This window comes from Manis javanica, chromosome 11 (genome assembly GCF_040802235.1).
Source record: "Manis javanica isolate MJ-LG chromosome 11, MJ_LKY, whole genome shotgun sequence".
Classification (NCBI taxonomy): Eukaryota; Metazoa; Chordata; class Mammalia; order Pholidota; family Manidae; genus Manis; species Manis javanica.
Genome location: NC_133166.1, coordinates 65,418,533 through 65,435,131, shown reverse-complemented (window position 1 = coordinate 65,435,131; position 16,599 = coordinate 65,418,533). Strand labels below are relative to the sequence as shown.

Genomic DNA, 16,599 nt, shown 5'->3' with positions numbered 1-16,599 from the left:
TGCAGTTTAGGTTTTGCCAAAATTAAAGAGCCCCTTCATGAAACTGGAAAAATTGCTACCTTATCTTGAAGGTAATCATACTTGGACAACATCAACCAGCCAAGAACTAATCAAAGCTTCCATAAAACTAGTTTTCTTTGTTGTTAGATACCTTTCCTTTGTGTGTTTTCTCTACTTCCTGCCAGAAGAGTTCAGATGTTTTCACTAGGCTTGGATTTCAAAATTCTAGATTCTCTTTGTCATCTGACTCTAACACCCTGAGAGTTTGGTTTATGTTCCCTAGTATTTAGAATAGAACAAACACCAGACCAGGAGTAAAGATCTGAGCAATACCTGTGTTAGCATCTGATGTCAAGAAATATTCCTCAAAAACTTTTCATTGATGCATATAGTATTAGGTCTTCTGCCTATATATACAAAGAGTTATATAGCTGCTAAAATACGTGTAGTGAAATTAGCCACACCTACATATTGATAAAAGAGAATAAAAATGCTAACCTAAGACATGAACAAACTTGTTAGGTTTCAATGTTTTTTAAGTGTTGCAGTTAATGGTCAGTGTATAATTCAGGTGGGTTTGAGGTTTTACTCGCTTTTTTTTAAAATAGTTACTTGAAAGTTATTCAAAATACTGGTGATTTACCTGATTTCTGAACCCAGGATGCTTCAAACAAAAGTACATTGACCTCTTTTAAAGCAGTAATAACATGCACAACTGTTTTTGTTTTTATTTATTTTAGGGTATCATTGATATACACTCTTATGAAGGTTTCACAAAAAAAACAATATGGTTATTACATTCATCCTTACTATCGAGTCCCCCCCATACCCCATTGCAGTCACTGTCAATCGGTGTAGTAAGATGCCACAGAGTCCCTATTTGTCTTCTCTGAGCTACACTGTCTTCCCTGACATGCACAACTGTTTTTAAAAATCCATGTCAATGAATTCTGCTGATTAGAGCTTTACTTCCATAATCTGTGGTGGCACCAGGATTGAATGTCATATGGTATGACTTGCTTACCACTTCAAAAATTCTTTTCATTTAAATGTTTTAAATTGAAAGAAAGAGCTAATATCATACTGGGATAAGAACATTTGTTACAAATAGCTGGCAATGTAAAGTCAGTCCTTGCAACTATACTAGTGTAACTTTTCTAATGATAAGTAGCATTTAGCTTTTATTTGGTTTTTATAACTAATAGTAGAAGACCTGCCAGCCCCCCAAATAAACATCAGTGTTCCCCTTTTCTCCCAGTTCACAATTGAGGAGGCAATGGCAAAGAGAATAAACACTCCTGTGGTGTTGACTTAGAGAAAAGGAAACAGATTTGGGTGATTTTAGTCACAGGCATTAATAAGGATTGTTGATTAGGCTATGATGGGATAGATGAAGCCAGATCATTAAATTTTTTGGCTACAAGAAAAAAATACATTAAAAGATCTGATAATGTGTGTGTGTTTAAGGCAGAAAATGGAAATAAAGAATTACTTGAACCACAACATCAACAAAAGGGACAAAAATCACGATCATCTTAGTAGATGGCTGAAAAAGCATTTGACAAAATTCAGCATCTCTTCATGATAAAAACTCTCAACCAAATGGGAATAGAGGGTATGTACCTCAGTATAATAAAGGCCATATATGACAATCCCATAGCCAACATCACACTTAACAGCAAAAAGCTGAAAGCTTTTCCTCTAAGATTGGGAACAAAGACAAGGATGCCCATTCTCACCACTTCTATTCAACATAGTACTGGTGGTCCTAGCCACAACAAACAGACAACACAAAGAAATAAAAGGCATCCATATTGGTAAAAAAGAAGTTAAACTGTCACTGTTTGCAGATGACATGACATTATATACAGAAAGCCCTGAAGACTTCACCAAAAAACTATTAGAACTAATAACTGAATTCAGTAAAGTTGCAGGATACAAATTAATACACAGAAATCTGTTGCATTCCTATGTACTAACAACAAATTAGCAGAAGGAGAAATCAGGAAAACAATTCCATTTACAATTGCATCAAAAAGAATAAAATACCTTGGAATAAACCTAACCAAGGAGATGAAACCTGTACTCTGAAAACTACAAGAAGCTCTTGAGAGAAATGAATGACACCAATAAGTGGAAATACATCCCATGCTCATGGATAGAAAGAATTAATATAGTCAAAATGGCCATTCTACCTAAAGCAATCCACAGATTCAGTGCAATAGCTATCAAAATACCAACAGCATTCTTCAATGAACTAGAACAAATAGTTCTAAAATTCCTATGGAACCACAGAAGACCCTGAATAGCCTAAGCAGTCCTGAGATGGAAGAACAAAACTGGAGGGATTATGCTCCCTAACTTCAAGGTTTACTACAAAGCCACAGTAATCAAAACAATTTGGTACTGGCACAAGAACAGACCCATAGATCAATGGAAGGGAATAGAGAGCCCAGATATAAACCTACACATATATGGCCAATTAATATATGATAAAGGAGACATGAATATACAATGGAGAAAAGACAGCCTCTTCAACAGCTGGTGTTGGCAAAATTGGACAGCTACATGTAAGAGGATTATTGTCTAACTCCATACACAAACATAAATTTGGAATGGATCAAAGACCTGAATGTAAGTCATGAAACCATAAAACTCATAGAAGAAAACATAAGCAAAAATATCTTGAATATAAACATGAGCAACTTTTTCCTGAACACGTCTCCTCAGGCAAGGAAAACAAAATAAAAAATGAACAAGTAGGACTATATCAAACTAAAAAGCTTCTGCAGCAAAGGACAACATCAGCAGAACAAAAAGGCATCCTACAGTATGGGAGAATATATTTGTAAACAACTTATCTGATAAGGGGTTAACACCCAAAATGTATAAAGAACTCACATGCCTCAACACCCAAAAAGCAAATAACCCAATTAAAAAATGGGTGTCTGTACAGACACTTCTCCAAAGAAGAAATTCAGGTGGCCAATCCAATAGGCACATGAAAAGATGCTCCACATCACTTATCATCAGGGAAATGCAAATTAAAACCACAATGAGATATCACCTCACACCAGTCAGGATGGCCACCATCCAAAAGATAAACAGCAACAAATGCTGGAGAGGATGTGGAGAAAAGTGAACCCTCCTTCACTGCTGGTGGGAATGTAAATTAGTTCAGCTGCTGGGAAAAACAGTATGAAGGATCCTCAAAAAACTAAAACTAAAAATATCATTTGACATAGTAATTCCACTCCTAGGAATTTACCTGAAGAAAACAAGATCCCTGATTCAAAAAGACATATGCACCCCTATGTTTATCACAGCACTATTTACAATAGCCAATGCAAGCAGTCTAAGTGTCCATCAAGAGATGAATGGATAAAGAAGATGTGGTACATATACACAATGGAATATCATTCAGCCATAAGAAGAAAACAAATGCTACCATTTGCAACATGAATGGAGCTAGAGGGTATTATGCTTAGTGAAATAAGCCAGGTGGAGAAAGACAAGTACCAAATAACTTCACTCATTTGTGGAGTATAACAACAAAGCAAAACTGAAGGAGCAAAACAGCAGCAGACTCACAAACTCCAAGAAGGGACTAGCAGTTACCAAAGGGGAGGGGTTGGGAGGGTGGGTAGGGAGGGAGGAAGAAAGAGATTATTAAGGGGCATCATAATTAGCAAACACAATACAGGTAGGTCACAGGGAAGGCAGTACAGCACAGACAAGACAAGTTAACGACTCGATAGCATCTTACTATGCTGATAGACAGTGACTGCAGTGGCGGGGTAAGGACTTGATAATATGGGTGAATGTTGTAATCACAATGTTTTTCATGTGAAACCTTCATAAAATTGTGTATCAATGATACTCTAATAAAAATAAATACATAAAATGGGGTGAGCACCACAGGAAACAATGGAAATAAAAGTGTTTCGTAAACCATGGAGCACTACATAGGCAGTTTTTCCTGCTGGTGCCCTAACATTTTGTTTGTAAAAGGCAAAATGTGCACATGGTAAAATAAGTTTTCAAACAGTGCAAAAGGTATATGGTAAACAAGGTTTCCTCCTTGTTAGTCCCTTTGTATCAGTTTTTTGTGTCCCATCTAGATATTTTAGATGTATGGATATATACACAAAAACATAAATAAAATAAAATGTATTCACACACACAAAAAAAGAATTACCTAGAACCAAACAACTTAATACACAATTACTTTATATAGACACTGATACACAAATTCACAAGGGGATTTATCCAAATCTGTTTTAGCGAGAGCGGGATCATTTTCACTCGTCTAATGCATTGCTGTCCAATAGAATCTTCTGTAGCATTGGAAATTTCCACTCTCCAATTTGATAGCCACTGGCCACATATGGCTGTTAAACACTGAAATGTGGCTAGTGTGTGAGGAACTGGTGTTTCAATTAAATTTAAATAGTCATAGGTGGCTAGTAGCAACTGTATTGAACAGTGCAAGTATTCCTTAAGAAGAAAAAAGTAGAGTAGTATCAAAATCAGAACCAGTAAGTTGAACCAGATCAGTTTTCATGTTCCTGAAACACTGGTGTCTTGAGTAACTAGTAGCCCTGGATAGATGTGTATGCTGTGTGATAAGGTTGCTTGTTTTGTTGTTTTGTAAATGGCTCCTTTAGTTACTCTAGCAAGAAGTCTAGAATAATAGTTTCATAACTGTAATAGCAATTATAGAGCATCAGTCAGGTCTTCCCACCTCTGTTCATTCTCTGGTCTATAGGCTTTTTGAAACAAAGGTGTTTGTTTCCACATTGTCACATTTCACTGGATCTTTGATCACTTTCTATAGCAGTTCCTTAGGGAAAAGATTATGGGTAGTGACTCATACCTTTGGTATCAATCACTGCTATGTACTGTACTAGTTGGTTAACAGGCTTCATTATCTGGAGTTTGGGATTCAGTGCCTCTGAGGTGACAATTGTGCTGATCCTCATATGAGTCTCCTTCCCCCTCTCTGGGGTGATGCCCAAAAGAATGAAAAGATCCTGTCCTTTCATCTCAGTTTTTATGTCAAAAGAGGCAAATAACCAAAATTACATGATGACTTTCTTCATATTGATGAGGTTGTAGCAATTAAGGATAGAGATAGTGTGTATCTCATTGATTTGCAACTTCTACAAAGTTTAAATTAAGAGTAGGCAAATAATTTGAAAAACTAGAATAGGTACACACTCATACTCTAAATCTGTAAACCTACTCCATTCATTGTTGAAAACCTTGTGCCCATCTTAATCTACAGTTATTACTATGAACTTAAAGCTAAATTTGAGAACTCTGGCTAACTAGAGATTGTCTTTCCCTGTAGTAAGAAGTGTGCTTCATGTACACAAAAGAAATGTACTGAGAAATTTGGTTGATTATGAGAATTACTGCTTTGCTTTCTTCTGGGGTGGGGTTAGCAGCATATCGACGGGATCACACTGTAGTGTCCTAATGTATGTTTTCTATGTCTCTTAGAAGACTGTAACTACAGCTTCTATGATTACCACAAAGACACTACCTCTCGTCTTGAAAGCAGCAACTGCAACTATGCCTGCCTCTGTCGTGGGCCAGCGGCCTACCATTGCTATGGTGACCGCCATCAACAGTCAGAAGACTGTGCTCAGCACTGATGTGCAGAACACACCAGTCAACCTCCAGACGTCTAGTAAGGTCACTGGGCCAGGAGCAGAGGCTGTCCAAATTGTGGCAAAAAACACAGTCACTCTGGTAAGCCAGCAGCTGCTACTCATGTGTGTCTACATGAGAGGGTTCAAGCTATGCATTTGTAGAGTATATCCATTGTATGCTCTTGCTGGATTTTTCAGTTTCCATCCCTCTTCTACCATACGAAATTCCCCTTCAGGGCTGAATGGCATTCCTACTGTCTTCTCAAATAACTGTAGAGGTAACTTGACACCAAGGACCAAAACACACTCAGTGCACTTGACTTGAGGAGGGGAAAGTGTCCTTCACAAAAGCATACACACTGTTTCAGGTCTCTCTCCCTACATGTTATCTACAGTCCTTACTGTGAAACTTGGGTGTTTACACTCTCTGGTGCTATATTACCAATTTGGAGAAAACTCCTTGCTGAATTCTCATAGTTCACTGACCCTTGAAATTGACTGCACCCAGGAAGTAGCAGAGTTAGTTAGTTGGAGCACTTTAAAAACATTTAAGAAATTCACAAATTAACAGTGTCCATGTCCAAGGTCTATCAGAAAAAAGATTGCTTGAAGGAAGTAGTTGAATAAAAATTGTTCATGAGATTTCTAGAGTAAAACCATTTAGAAACCGGTATTCTGTGAATCTTGGAGAAAATATACCCAAATTGTGGTTTAAAAGTCTGTTCTAAAATGGCAGCTACGAGTTCTTTGGTGGCTTTTGAATGATGGCTAATGATGATTTAAACCAGAGTAGTAAAGTCAGACTTCACCACTTACCCAAGAATTAGAGAAGCAACCAGGTAACTCAGCCAGATGCTGAGAGTTACAAAATTCCCTAAAGGAATAAAGCCATTCACTGTTAGATTAAGTTCATATATTAAGAAAAAAAATTTGGTCAGGCAGCATGATTGATTTTACTTTGGACCTAGTCTTGATTTTTAAAATATGTAAGTGCAAAGTTCTTGAGTGTCAAAGGAATTTGTCTAGGGTTGGCAAGCCTGCTTTGTTCTATATTAGATATGTAAGGAAACAAATGTGATTGGCTCACTTTATGTAGTAAAGCATGCAGGTAGGAGAATAAAAAAGTTTTCTTAAGGCAGTATTAATTCAGATGGCTAATTGTACAATGAGCAGAATAGTGATGCTGAAAATACTTTGTGAATGCCTAGCTTTGATATTTATTGAACAATTATTGTCTTCTTTGGTTTATTTATCTTTCCCATATTTTAGCAGGTTCAGGCAACACCTCCTCAGCCCATCAAAGTACCACAGTTTATCCCCCCTCCCAGACTCACTCCACGTCCAAACTTTCTTCCACAGGTGAGTAAACCAATGACAAGCCCAGTGATAGATTTTTAAGACAAAAATCCTCTGGGCCCTTTCTGAGCAGCCTATAATTTGCTTGTCAACTCAGCTGTATTCAGATCCTAGATAAAGATTCTAGCTGCCGATTTCTATACCATGAAGAAGCTTATTTTATCATCAGGGTTTCTTAGCAATGACCAAAGGCAGTAGCAGGGAGATATGAAGAAAAGGAAAATTTCTTAAGTTTAAAATAAGATACCACTATTTTAAACCTTATAATGTTAATATACTGGAAGAATTTAGCCAAAACCTGCCTGCCAGTGAGGAAGAAATGCAATTACCACTTTCCCCCCCTCCATCTACCAAAGAGAATAGGGAAGCCAAAGAGCAGCTAAACCGAAAGGGAAGCCATTCAGTTCTACTCTGGAAAATGATAGTATTGAGCACCATACTTAAACACAGAGCTTTGCTTATTAAGATTTAGACTAGGAGTCTACACAGGGAGCTTTTTACCTAGGCCCAAGCATCTGTGTCTGTCTGTATGCTCCTCAGAGTATTCTTCTAGCACTTGAGCTGAGTTCACCATTCTCATGGCAGGTCAGGATTGCCCTAGTGTGGGCCATGAAGGGAGTTGACTTGCCTGGTCCAGTTGCTGGGAGTTCCTATCTGAGATCCCAAATTTCAGACAGAAAGAAGAAAAAGGGATTTTGTGGTCAGTGACCATAAGTGATTTCTGAATTATCCCAGGGTAGGGAATAGCCAGTGCTAATTAACATAAGGTAAGATAATTTCAGCTATTTATCAGATAAATCCTTAATAAATACCTTGTGTATCAAAAAAGGAACCTAGTATTATGGATATGCCAATTTTCAAGACAGACAGTTCTCTGCCCTCAGAGAACTTAAAACATATATACAAGCAATTATAGTGTCCATCATGGGAAGTACAGGGAAGCCTGAGAACACATGGGAAGGACACCCAACTCTTTCTTAAGAGTATTACAGAAAGTTTCCTTGAAGAGTTGATATTCAATCTAAGACTTAAAATCCTGGTAAAGTTAGCCTGACAAGGTTTTGGGGGAAGAATAGAAATGTCCGAGGCAGAGGGCACGGAAGCACAAGCCCAGAATAGAGAAATTCATAGAAGCTTAAGGAACCAAAGGAGATTTGGTGTGGCTGAGCACAGTGGACCATGTGGCTGACTCTGGCTAGAGTAAAGGGTGAGACTGGAGAAGCCCAGTGGGCCAGAGCCTGTAGAACCTTGTAGGCTATATAGGAATTTGGGCCTTCCCAGGAACAGTGGGAATCTAATAAAGCATTTCAAACAGTACGTAACATGATCAGATTGTTGTTTTAGAAAAGTACTTCTTCCTACTGTGTAGAGAACAGATTGGAGATTGTTGAGACTGGGCATGAAGAAGAGTTAAGACATTGCAAACAATAATAATAGCTAATGCTTAGAGAATCTTGCTCTGTGTCACTTACTATGCTAGGTGCTTTACTTGGGTTATCTATTTTAATCCTCACAACAACCCTTTGAAAGTAGGTTTTAAAAGTTTTTAAAAATAAGGAATCTAAGGTTTGTTCCATGTTTTTCAGATGGTGTGTTATGACCCATTGGTAGGCTATTAAATCAATTTAATGGGTTGTAACCAGAGTTTCTAAATAAAATGAACAAAACAGTCAGAAATACTAGATTACATAGCACACAAGTATTGTTTCATGAAGTTTTTGTTTTATAGAGCTATAGATATATATCTGTATGTGTGTATTAGTTACATTGTGAAATGTATTTTCTACTGTGGGTCTGCAGCAGCCCCTACAGGGTTCTCTTAAGTTCAGCTAACATTCAGACTCACAAGACTTTCAGGGGCCACACTTGATACCAGTCTACTTGGAACAACAAAGGACAGAAACTAAAGCCTGCCAACAGACAGCATCAGGCAGTTTTCTTCAGTGGGAGTCCCTATAGTAGCTCTGATAGTAGTCACTACAGCTGTCCAGGGATGATTCAGGTGTGAGGAAAGGAGCTCTTTTATCAGGGCAGTAGGAGAGCCATCCTGGTATAGAAGCCTCTGCCTCACAGGGACCAAATATATCTTGTAACAATTCCATAGGCATGACTTTCAAGTTCCCCACAATGGGCATGCCCAGTTTCAAGTCAACCCGCTTTGGGAAGCCAAAAGCAAGATGGCCCATCAAAGTATTTATAATCCTCCCCATTCAGATTCAGTTTAGCAATGAAGGGTCATTTTTACCATAAGCAGTGTTGCCTGGTAACATAGTTGACATTCTTACCCTATCAGGTTTCCAGGGGAACAGAGCTAGAGAGTTAACTAAAGGTGAAACTCTCATACATAGCAGGGAAGGATTTTGCCTGCAGGGTCCCAGGTTAGAAAGTTTGAAATATACTGGCTTAGAGAGATCAGGTATGTTGCCTGAAGTTTATAGCTAGTAAATGCTAGAACGAAGATTTTAACCCAGGCAAGGATGATCCCATGTTTTCTGCCACTGTTTCAGTAAGCCAAACAAGGTTAAAGTAGTAGCAGTGAAGATAAAAAGTAGATGTTTTTGAGAAGGATTTAGGAAGTAAAGATGGAGTAGGAAGCATCAAGAATAATTCTGAAGATTATTTAGCAAGAAAAGAACATTTACTAGGGATGATTATATAGGAGGAAGAGTGGGTTGGAGGAAGAAACTGATTAATTTTTGACATGTTGATTTTGAACTTTTTGTGAGATTTCCAAGTAGAGATGTCCAATAGGCAGTTGAATATATGATTCTGAAGTTAAGGAGATATCTGATCCTGAGATACAAGTGCAGAAGTCTTGAGTACATAGATGGTAATTGAAGCCAAGGATGAGTGAGAGCTCCGAGGAGTGAGGACATTGGGAAGAAAGAAAGGGGTTCCAGAACAAAGTCCTGAGAAAATACTTATATTTAGGATTAGGCAGAGGAAGCCACAAAGGAGACTTACAGAAGGAGTGACCAAGAACAGGGAGTTAGAGGGCCAGAAATGGGAGTAAATTGAAGCTGTGGATATGAAGACATTTAGACTGTGAACTAAGACCATTGGCAGCATTATTACCATAACTGGGCATAAATTCTTGTGGGACCAGTCTCTGGATTAGACATTTGATGGCAGCTTGAAGAGGCAGCATGGTGTAGGAGAGGGAGCTAAGGTTTGGAATCAGAACTGCTCTGTAGGGTAGCATTTGGACTCTCTTAAGAGCTGGAGGCTTTTTTTATAAGATTATATATCCTGTGAGCTATAGAATTAATAATACTAAAATGAATATTAATATTTTTACTAAATGCCATTTCACATATATAGTGTGGAAGATCTGGCAATGTCTTAGACTTACAGCACTTGAGAAGTTTCTTTAAGTAATATGGTGATTGTTCTCTCTTTCCCCATAGGTTCGACCCAAGCCTGTGGCCCAGAATAACATTCCTATTGCCCCAGCACCTCCTCCCATGCTTGCAGCTCCTCAGCTAATCCAGAGACCTGTCATGCTGACCAAGTTCACCCCCACAACACTCCCTACCTCCCAGAATTCCATCCACCCCGTCCGTGTCGTCAATGGGCAGACTGCAACCATAGCCAAAACGTTCCCCATGGCCCAGCTCACCAGCATTGTGATAGCTACTCCGGGGACCAGACTCTCTGGACCTCAAACTGTACAGCTGAGCAAGCCAAGCCTTGAAAAACAGGTACAGGCAGCATATGCACCTGTTTGGCCAGTAGCCTTGCCATTGAGACTGGACTGTCTCTATATATATCTTATCAAAGGCTCTATCTCACCACTGTTTTTAATAACCTGTTGCTTATTGTGTGATAATTTTATCTACAATGCAAAAGGGCCATTCTTTACTGAAGAAAGTTGGGTTGCATCCCCTTATATCTGAATTCAGATTCCTATGTGAGTGAGCTCCCTGTGCTGGTTCTGAAATAGAAATTCACAGAGCGATTCTGCTGCCCTCAGTCAGAAAGCACAGATAAGTTTAGTAAACAGAAAATGCCATGTTAGGTTTGACCCATTAAGAATACAGATGAGGGATATGACTATGAAATTCAGAAAGAATAAGAAAAACAAAGAAAGGGATTTCATTTCAAAGGTTTTCCCTGGTTATTACAGATAATGAAGAAGCAAATGAAAAAACTGACATTTCTAAAAAGCGTTTTTTTCACCCTAGGGGATGTAAACATTTTAGCTCAAATATTGAAGTCTTTCATTTATATTTCTAAAACCAAATTTTCTCTTAAAAACAGGCTAGAGAAATGCAGGTAACATCCAAAACTACTTTAAGTTTCTATGACAGAAAAACTTCTAAAAACAAAACAAAGGATTTATAGGCAGTCACTATATTCTGTTTAAAGAAAGAGCAGTAACAAAAAAGAAGAATTTTGCAAAGAAAAAGCATCCTGTTTCAAGGAAGTTGCTTTAGAAAGGAATTGACCTCTTTCTAATGGGCTCAGGCTTGAATTCTCATTCACCTGAAAAGTCTCTGGTGATCCTGAATCTTCTGCTCCTGGATGACTGACCGTGATTCAGAGGAGATGAACGGATGGTAGACAATGAGCACGGAGCATCCACCTTTCTACCTAGGCAGCTTATAAATGCAGCAGATCTTGTGCGAAGAAGCTGGGTGCCAAAATCTTGCCCTCAGAAAACATGAGAGAGAACACATTTCTCTTCCTGGGGAGCCTACTCAGACCCCAGGAAATGCTTTAAGGAACATTCAGAGATAAATTACTTATACCTACTTTAGATAAGAAGTTTTAAAACTTATTATTGGCAGAACTCCAGTATTAGAATATTGAAAGTAAAATGCTCAACCTTAGGAGTTTACATAAAGGCATGTTTGGAGATCATCTGCCCTCATGTCCTGTGCTGATGCTCAGAGAATCTCTGATGAGCCTTAGTGTTCCAAAGAATGTTTTCAAACCACTACTTTAGGTTACTGAATATTACATCTGTTGATCTCCTTTTTGATAAAGATACTTTTAAGAGACAATTTTTTCAGTTAAATGTTATATTATTTTTCTACTAACAGTTTAGATTATAAGCCTCCACATATTTTCTATGCACATATTACCATTTGTAAAGCAAAAACCAAAAATCAAACAACATGTATTTTGTAATTTGATTTTTCTCTTATTCGATCTTGAATATTTGGTCATGTCCTGGCCTTACATCTTAATAGAGCTTTCAGTTTTAATGGTAATATTATAAAAAGGTAACATTGAATTCTTAAAAACTAAAAAATATATAAATTTCTTTCTAGCAGTAAATTCCATAATTTCTCTTGTTGATCTAATAACGGAGTTCAGTCATTGCTGTTTTAGTTTAGCAGACCACCTGGTGTGACAGTCTTACATATTACTAAGCTCAGTCAGCGGGGATACTCTTTAGACTGGACTCTGTTCTCACAATTCTCTTACTTTACATCTACTTTCTGTTTAATTTCCAGTATCAAATTTATAGCCTTTAAGAGATATCATAGATGGGCTAAGAGTGAAGCAATGTAAATATGTAGCCACCAAAGTACCGTTTGCAGCCTGCTCATAGTTACCAAAACCTGTGTCCAACATTCTCTCTGTGACCAGGCTAGGTGGGTTGCTCTCTGCATTCTATTGTTTACTTTAGGGCGGTAACATTTGTTTAATAAAAAATGCCTTGATTATGGGCCAGCTGCTATGTTGCATGTTGCAGGGTGGATAAATCAAAGCCTTTACCCTCACAGAATTCAATCTCTAGTGCATTTGGAACAGGCACAGAGGGGAGGAAGCATGGCAAGTTATATAATTTCGAAGGCCTCCTACCTTGGCATAGGAAAGGGAAAAGGCAATGACAGTTAGAACAACAGTGGTCTCACTTCTCCGTCCCCCTGTCAGGTGTTACCAACATCTTTATCCATCCCAGGTAAGAAGTCCCCTTTTTTATCCTCTATTAGAAACCACATTACATTGTGTCTCTGAGAAAATGAGTGGTAGGCTTTAAAGAGCTTTGAGGCTAGAAACATTTTAGGCAGAAAGGTAGATAAAGCCAGACAAACATAGCCCCCATACTGCTGCCTTTTGTGTCCTTGTCCTCTCCAACACTCTCAAATGGGGCTAAACACCTGTGGATGCCGGAATAAGATAAAGCATTTAGACTTCAGTTCTAAGAAATTATATTCATTTCTTATCTGTCCCACTCCCTGCAAGGAAGACCTAGGGTCCCCAAGGCTAAGCTACTGAATAAAACCTAGGCTCTGTGGTAAAAATTGCCAGATTGCCACCCATTTCCTATTTTCATATATGTCTAGCATAGAAATATGCATAGTATCCTTCTGAAAAGGAATTCTTCAAAGATAAGAATATTGTCCAATGTATTATCCTCACATCCCAGGCTTTCCTCTTAGTAAGCTTGAGCTGGTTACTTTTTTGCTCCATTTTGTACTAGTGTTGTGGGAGAGAAAATAGATGTAAGTGACCAGACATTAGATTTTGCTTTGCTGTCAGTTCACATTTATTTCACCTTGACTGATGAAACTATTTGGATATTTATTTATTTGTAAGTGTCTAATTTTGATTATTCATGCAGCCATGAATTTGGTGACTTTGGAATTCAGGGTATAAATGGTTAACTTAGTTCTAGTCTTGTCCGCAACTCTTGATTTCTATTTTTATAATACCAAAATGACAAGAGTTTTGTAAACTCGAATAGCTATGGGTGTGAAATAGGAAATAAAAATTAGTAAAGCAGGCTGGAAGTAAACAAGTGGACTTTAAATTTTTCCATTTTTGATGGGAACATGAGCACAAGAAATATCCCACTTACTCTTAATTCCTCTTTGAAATAATAAGGCAAACCTGATAAAATTGACAATAGATAGTTTTACATCATCCTTTCCTATTTGGATGCCTTGTATTTCTTCTCTTGCCTAATTGCTCTGGCTAGAACTTCCTCTTCAGTTGCTATTGTTGAATAGTAGTGGTGAAAGTGGGCAAACTTACCTTACACCTGATATCAGAGGGAAAGCTTTCAGCCTTTCACTATCTAGTATGATGCTAGCTGTGGTTTCTCATAAATGCCCTTGAGAAGTTGATGAAGTTCTCTTCTAGTCTTGGTTTTCTGAATGTTTTTATAGTGAGTGGGTGTTGAATTTTGCCAAATGCTTTTTCTGCATTGAGATAATTATGTGGGGTTCTTTTGTTTTTGTTTTGTTTTTGCCTTCATATTACATCAGTTTTCTTAATATCTTCCATTCCTTGGGTAAGTTCCACTTTGTCATGGTATATCATCCTTTGAATATACTGTTGGATTCAGTGTGCTAGTATTTTATTGAGGATTTTTGCATCCATATTTATAAGGGATATTGGTCTGTAATTTTCTATTTTTTTATGTCTTTGTCTGGCTTTGGTATCAAGGCAATTCTAACCTCAGAATGAGTTAAAAAGTATTTTTCTTCTTTTTTTTAGAAGAATTTGAAAGGGATTAATGCTTTTTGGGGGGATTAGTGTTAATTCTTTAAATGTTAAGTAGAATTCAGTGAAACTGTCTGATCCTAGAGTGTTCCTTTTTAGGAGGATTTTGATTACTGTTTCAATCACTTTAGCTATTCTACATCTGTTGAGATTTTATATTTTGTCTTGAGTCAATTTTGGTAATTTTGTGTTTATAAGAATTTTTCCATTTCCATCCATTTTTTAAAAAATTAAAGTATCATTGATATACCATCTTAGGTTCTTTTCAAATGTACAACACAGTGGTCCATCAGTTACGCCATATTATTAAATCCTCACCCCCTCTAGTGTGGTCATTGTCTATCAACGAAGTAAGACATTTCAGAATCATTAACTGTAACCTTTGTGCTGTACTATATCCCTGTGACCAACCTATATTGTCATTGCAAATTATTGTGCTCCTTTATCCCCTTCCCCCTCTCTACCACCCTCCCTCTCTCCTCCCCGCTCCCCTTCCCCCTTGGTAACCTCTAGTCCCTTCTCAGTGTCTGAGTCTACTGTTGTTTTGTTCTTTCTGTTTTGCTTTGTTTTTATACTCCACAAATAAGTGAAATCATTTGTTGTCTTCTCCACTTGGCTTGTTTCACTGAGCGTAATACCCTCTAGCTCCATCCATGTTGTTGCAAATGGCAGGATTTCTTTTCTTTTTATGGCTGAATAATATTCCTTTGTGTATATGTATCACAGCTTCTTTCTCATTCATTAATTGATGGACACTTAGGTCGCTTCCATATCTTGGCTATTGCAAATAATGCAGCAATAAACAAGGGTGCCTACGTCTAGAAATTTTTCCATTTCATCTGTATTTTTAAATTTGTTGGCATACAATTTGTTCAGTATATGCTCTCATAATTCTTTAATTTCTGTAAGATTGACAGTAATGTCCCCACTCTCGTTTCTGATTTTCATTATTTTGCTTTCTCTCTTTTTTCTTTGTCTCACTAACAGTTTGTCAGTTTTATTGTTTCAAAGAATCAACTTTTAGTTTCATTAATTTTATGGTTTTTCTGTCCTCTATTTCATTTATCTCCACTGTAATTTTTATTATTTCCTTCCTTATGCTAGCTATGGGTTTAATTCTTTTTCTAATTCTTTAAGGTATAAAGTTAGGTTATTGATTGAGATCTTTCTTATTTTTTAATATAGATTGCTGTAGCTATAAATTTTCCTCCGAGCACTGCTTTCACTGCATCACATCAGTTTTGGTATGTTGTGTTTTCATTTTCATTTCTTTTAAAGTATTTTCTAATTAACCTAGTGGTTTCTTTTTTGGCCTATAGGTTGTTTAAGAGTGTGTTGTTTAATTTCTACATAGTTTTAAATTTTCTAGTTTTCCTTTATGATAAGATCTCTAGCTTTTTTCTATTGGGGTCAGAGAAGATACTTTTATGATTTCAGGCTTCTAAAATTTATTTATTAGGATTTGTTTTATGGCCTAAAATATGGTCTATCATGGAGAATGCTTCGTGTATACTTGAGAAGAATATATATTGTATTGTTGAGTGAACTCTTTATATGTCTGTTAGATCTAGTTGGTTTATAATGTTGTTCAAGTCCATTATTTCCTGATTGATCTTCTATCTTCATGTTGTATTACTTAAAAATCAGATATTAAAGCCTCAAATTACTATTATAGAACTTTATTTTTTCCTTTGATTCTATCAAGATTTGCTTTATGTATTTTGAGACTCTCTTGCCCGTTGTATATATATATAAAATTGTCATATCTTCTTGATGAATTGACTTTTATCAATACATAATTACCTTCTTTGTTTCTTGTAACAATTCCCTACTTAAATTTGGTCTTATATTAGCATAGCCATCTCCATACTTTTTTGGTTACTGTTTACATGGAATATCTTTTTCTATCCTTTGACTTTCGATCTTTTTGTGTCTTTGGCTCTAAAATGAGTCTCTTGTAACAGTGTATATTTGGATCATGCTTTTATATCCACTCTGCTACTTATTTGTCTTATAATTGTGAGTTTAATGCAGTTACATTTAAATTGATTACTGAGAGGGACAGATTTATGCCATTTTTCTATTTGTTTTCTATATGTCTTACATGTTTTTTTATTACTCAAAT

General features: G+C 37.0%; 1 protein-coding gene across 22 annotated transcripts in view; it reads left to right on the top strand.

Moving 5' to 3' along the window:
• The window catches only part of PHF21A (PHD finger protein 21A), a 282,000-nt gene that overhangs the window by 228,445 nt on the left and 36,956 nt on the right, over window positions 1-16,599 (top strand). For 18 of the 22 annotated variants that reach the window (XR_012122694.1, XM_073216471.1, XM_073216481.1 and 15 more), the window contains 3 exons: window positions 5,506-5,757; window positions 6,927-7,016; window positions 10,421-10,714. Coding sequence is in view for 21 of the 22 variants with exons in the window: in XM_073216471.1 (XP_073072572.1) it covers window positions 5,506-5,757; window positions 6,927-7,016; window positions 10,421-10,714 (636 nt within the window). In the remaining variant the exon portion in view is untranslated. The remainder of the gene's footprint in view (window positions 1-5,505; window positions 5,758-6,926; window positions 7,017-10,420; window positions 10,715-16,599) is intronic. The other 4 variants (XM_073216482.1, XM_073216485.1, XM_073216483.1 and 1 more) reach the window with 2 other exon arrangements.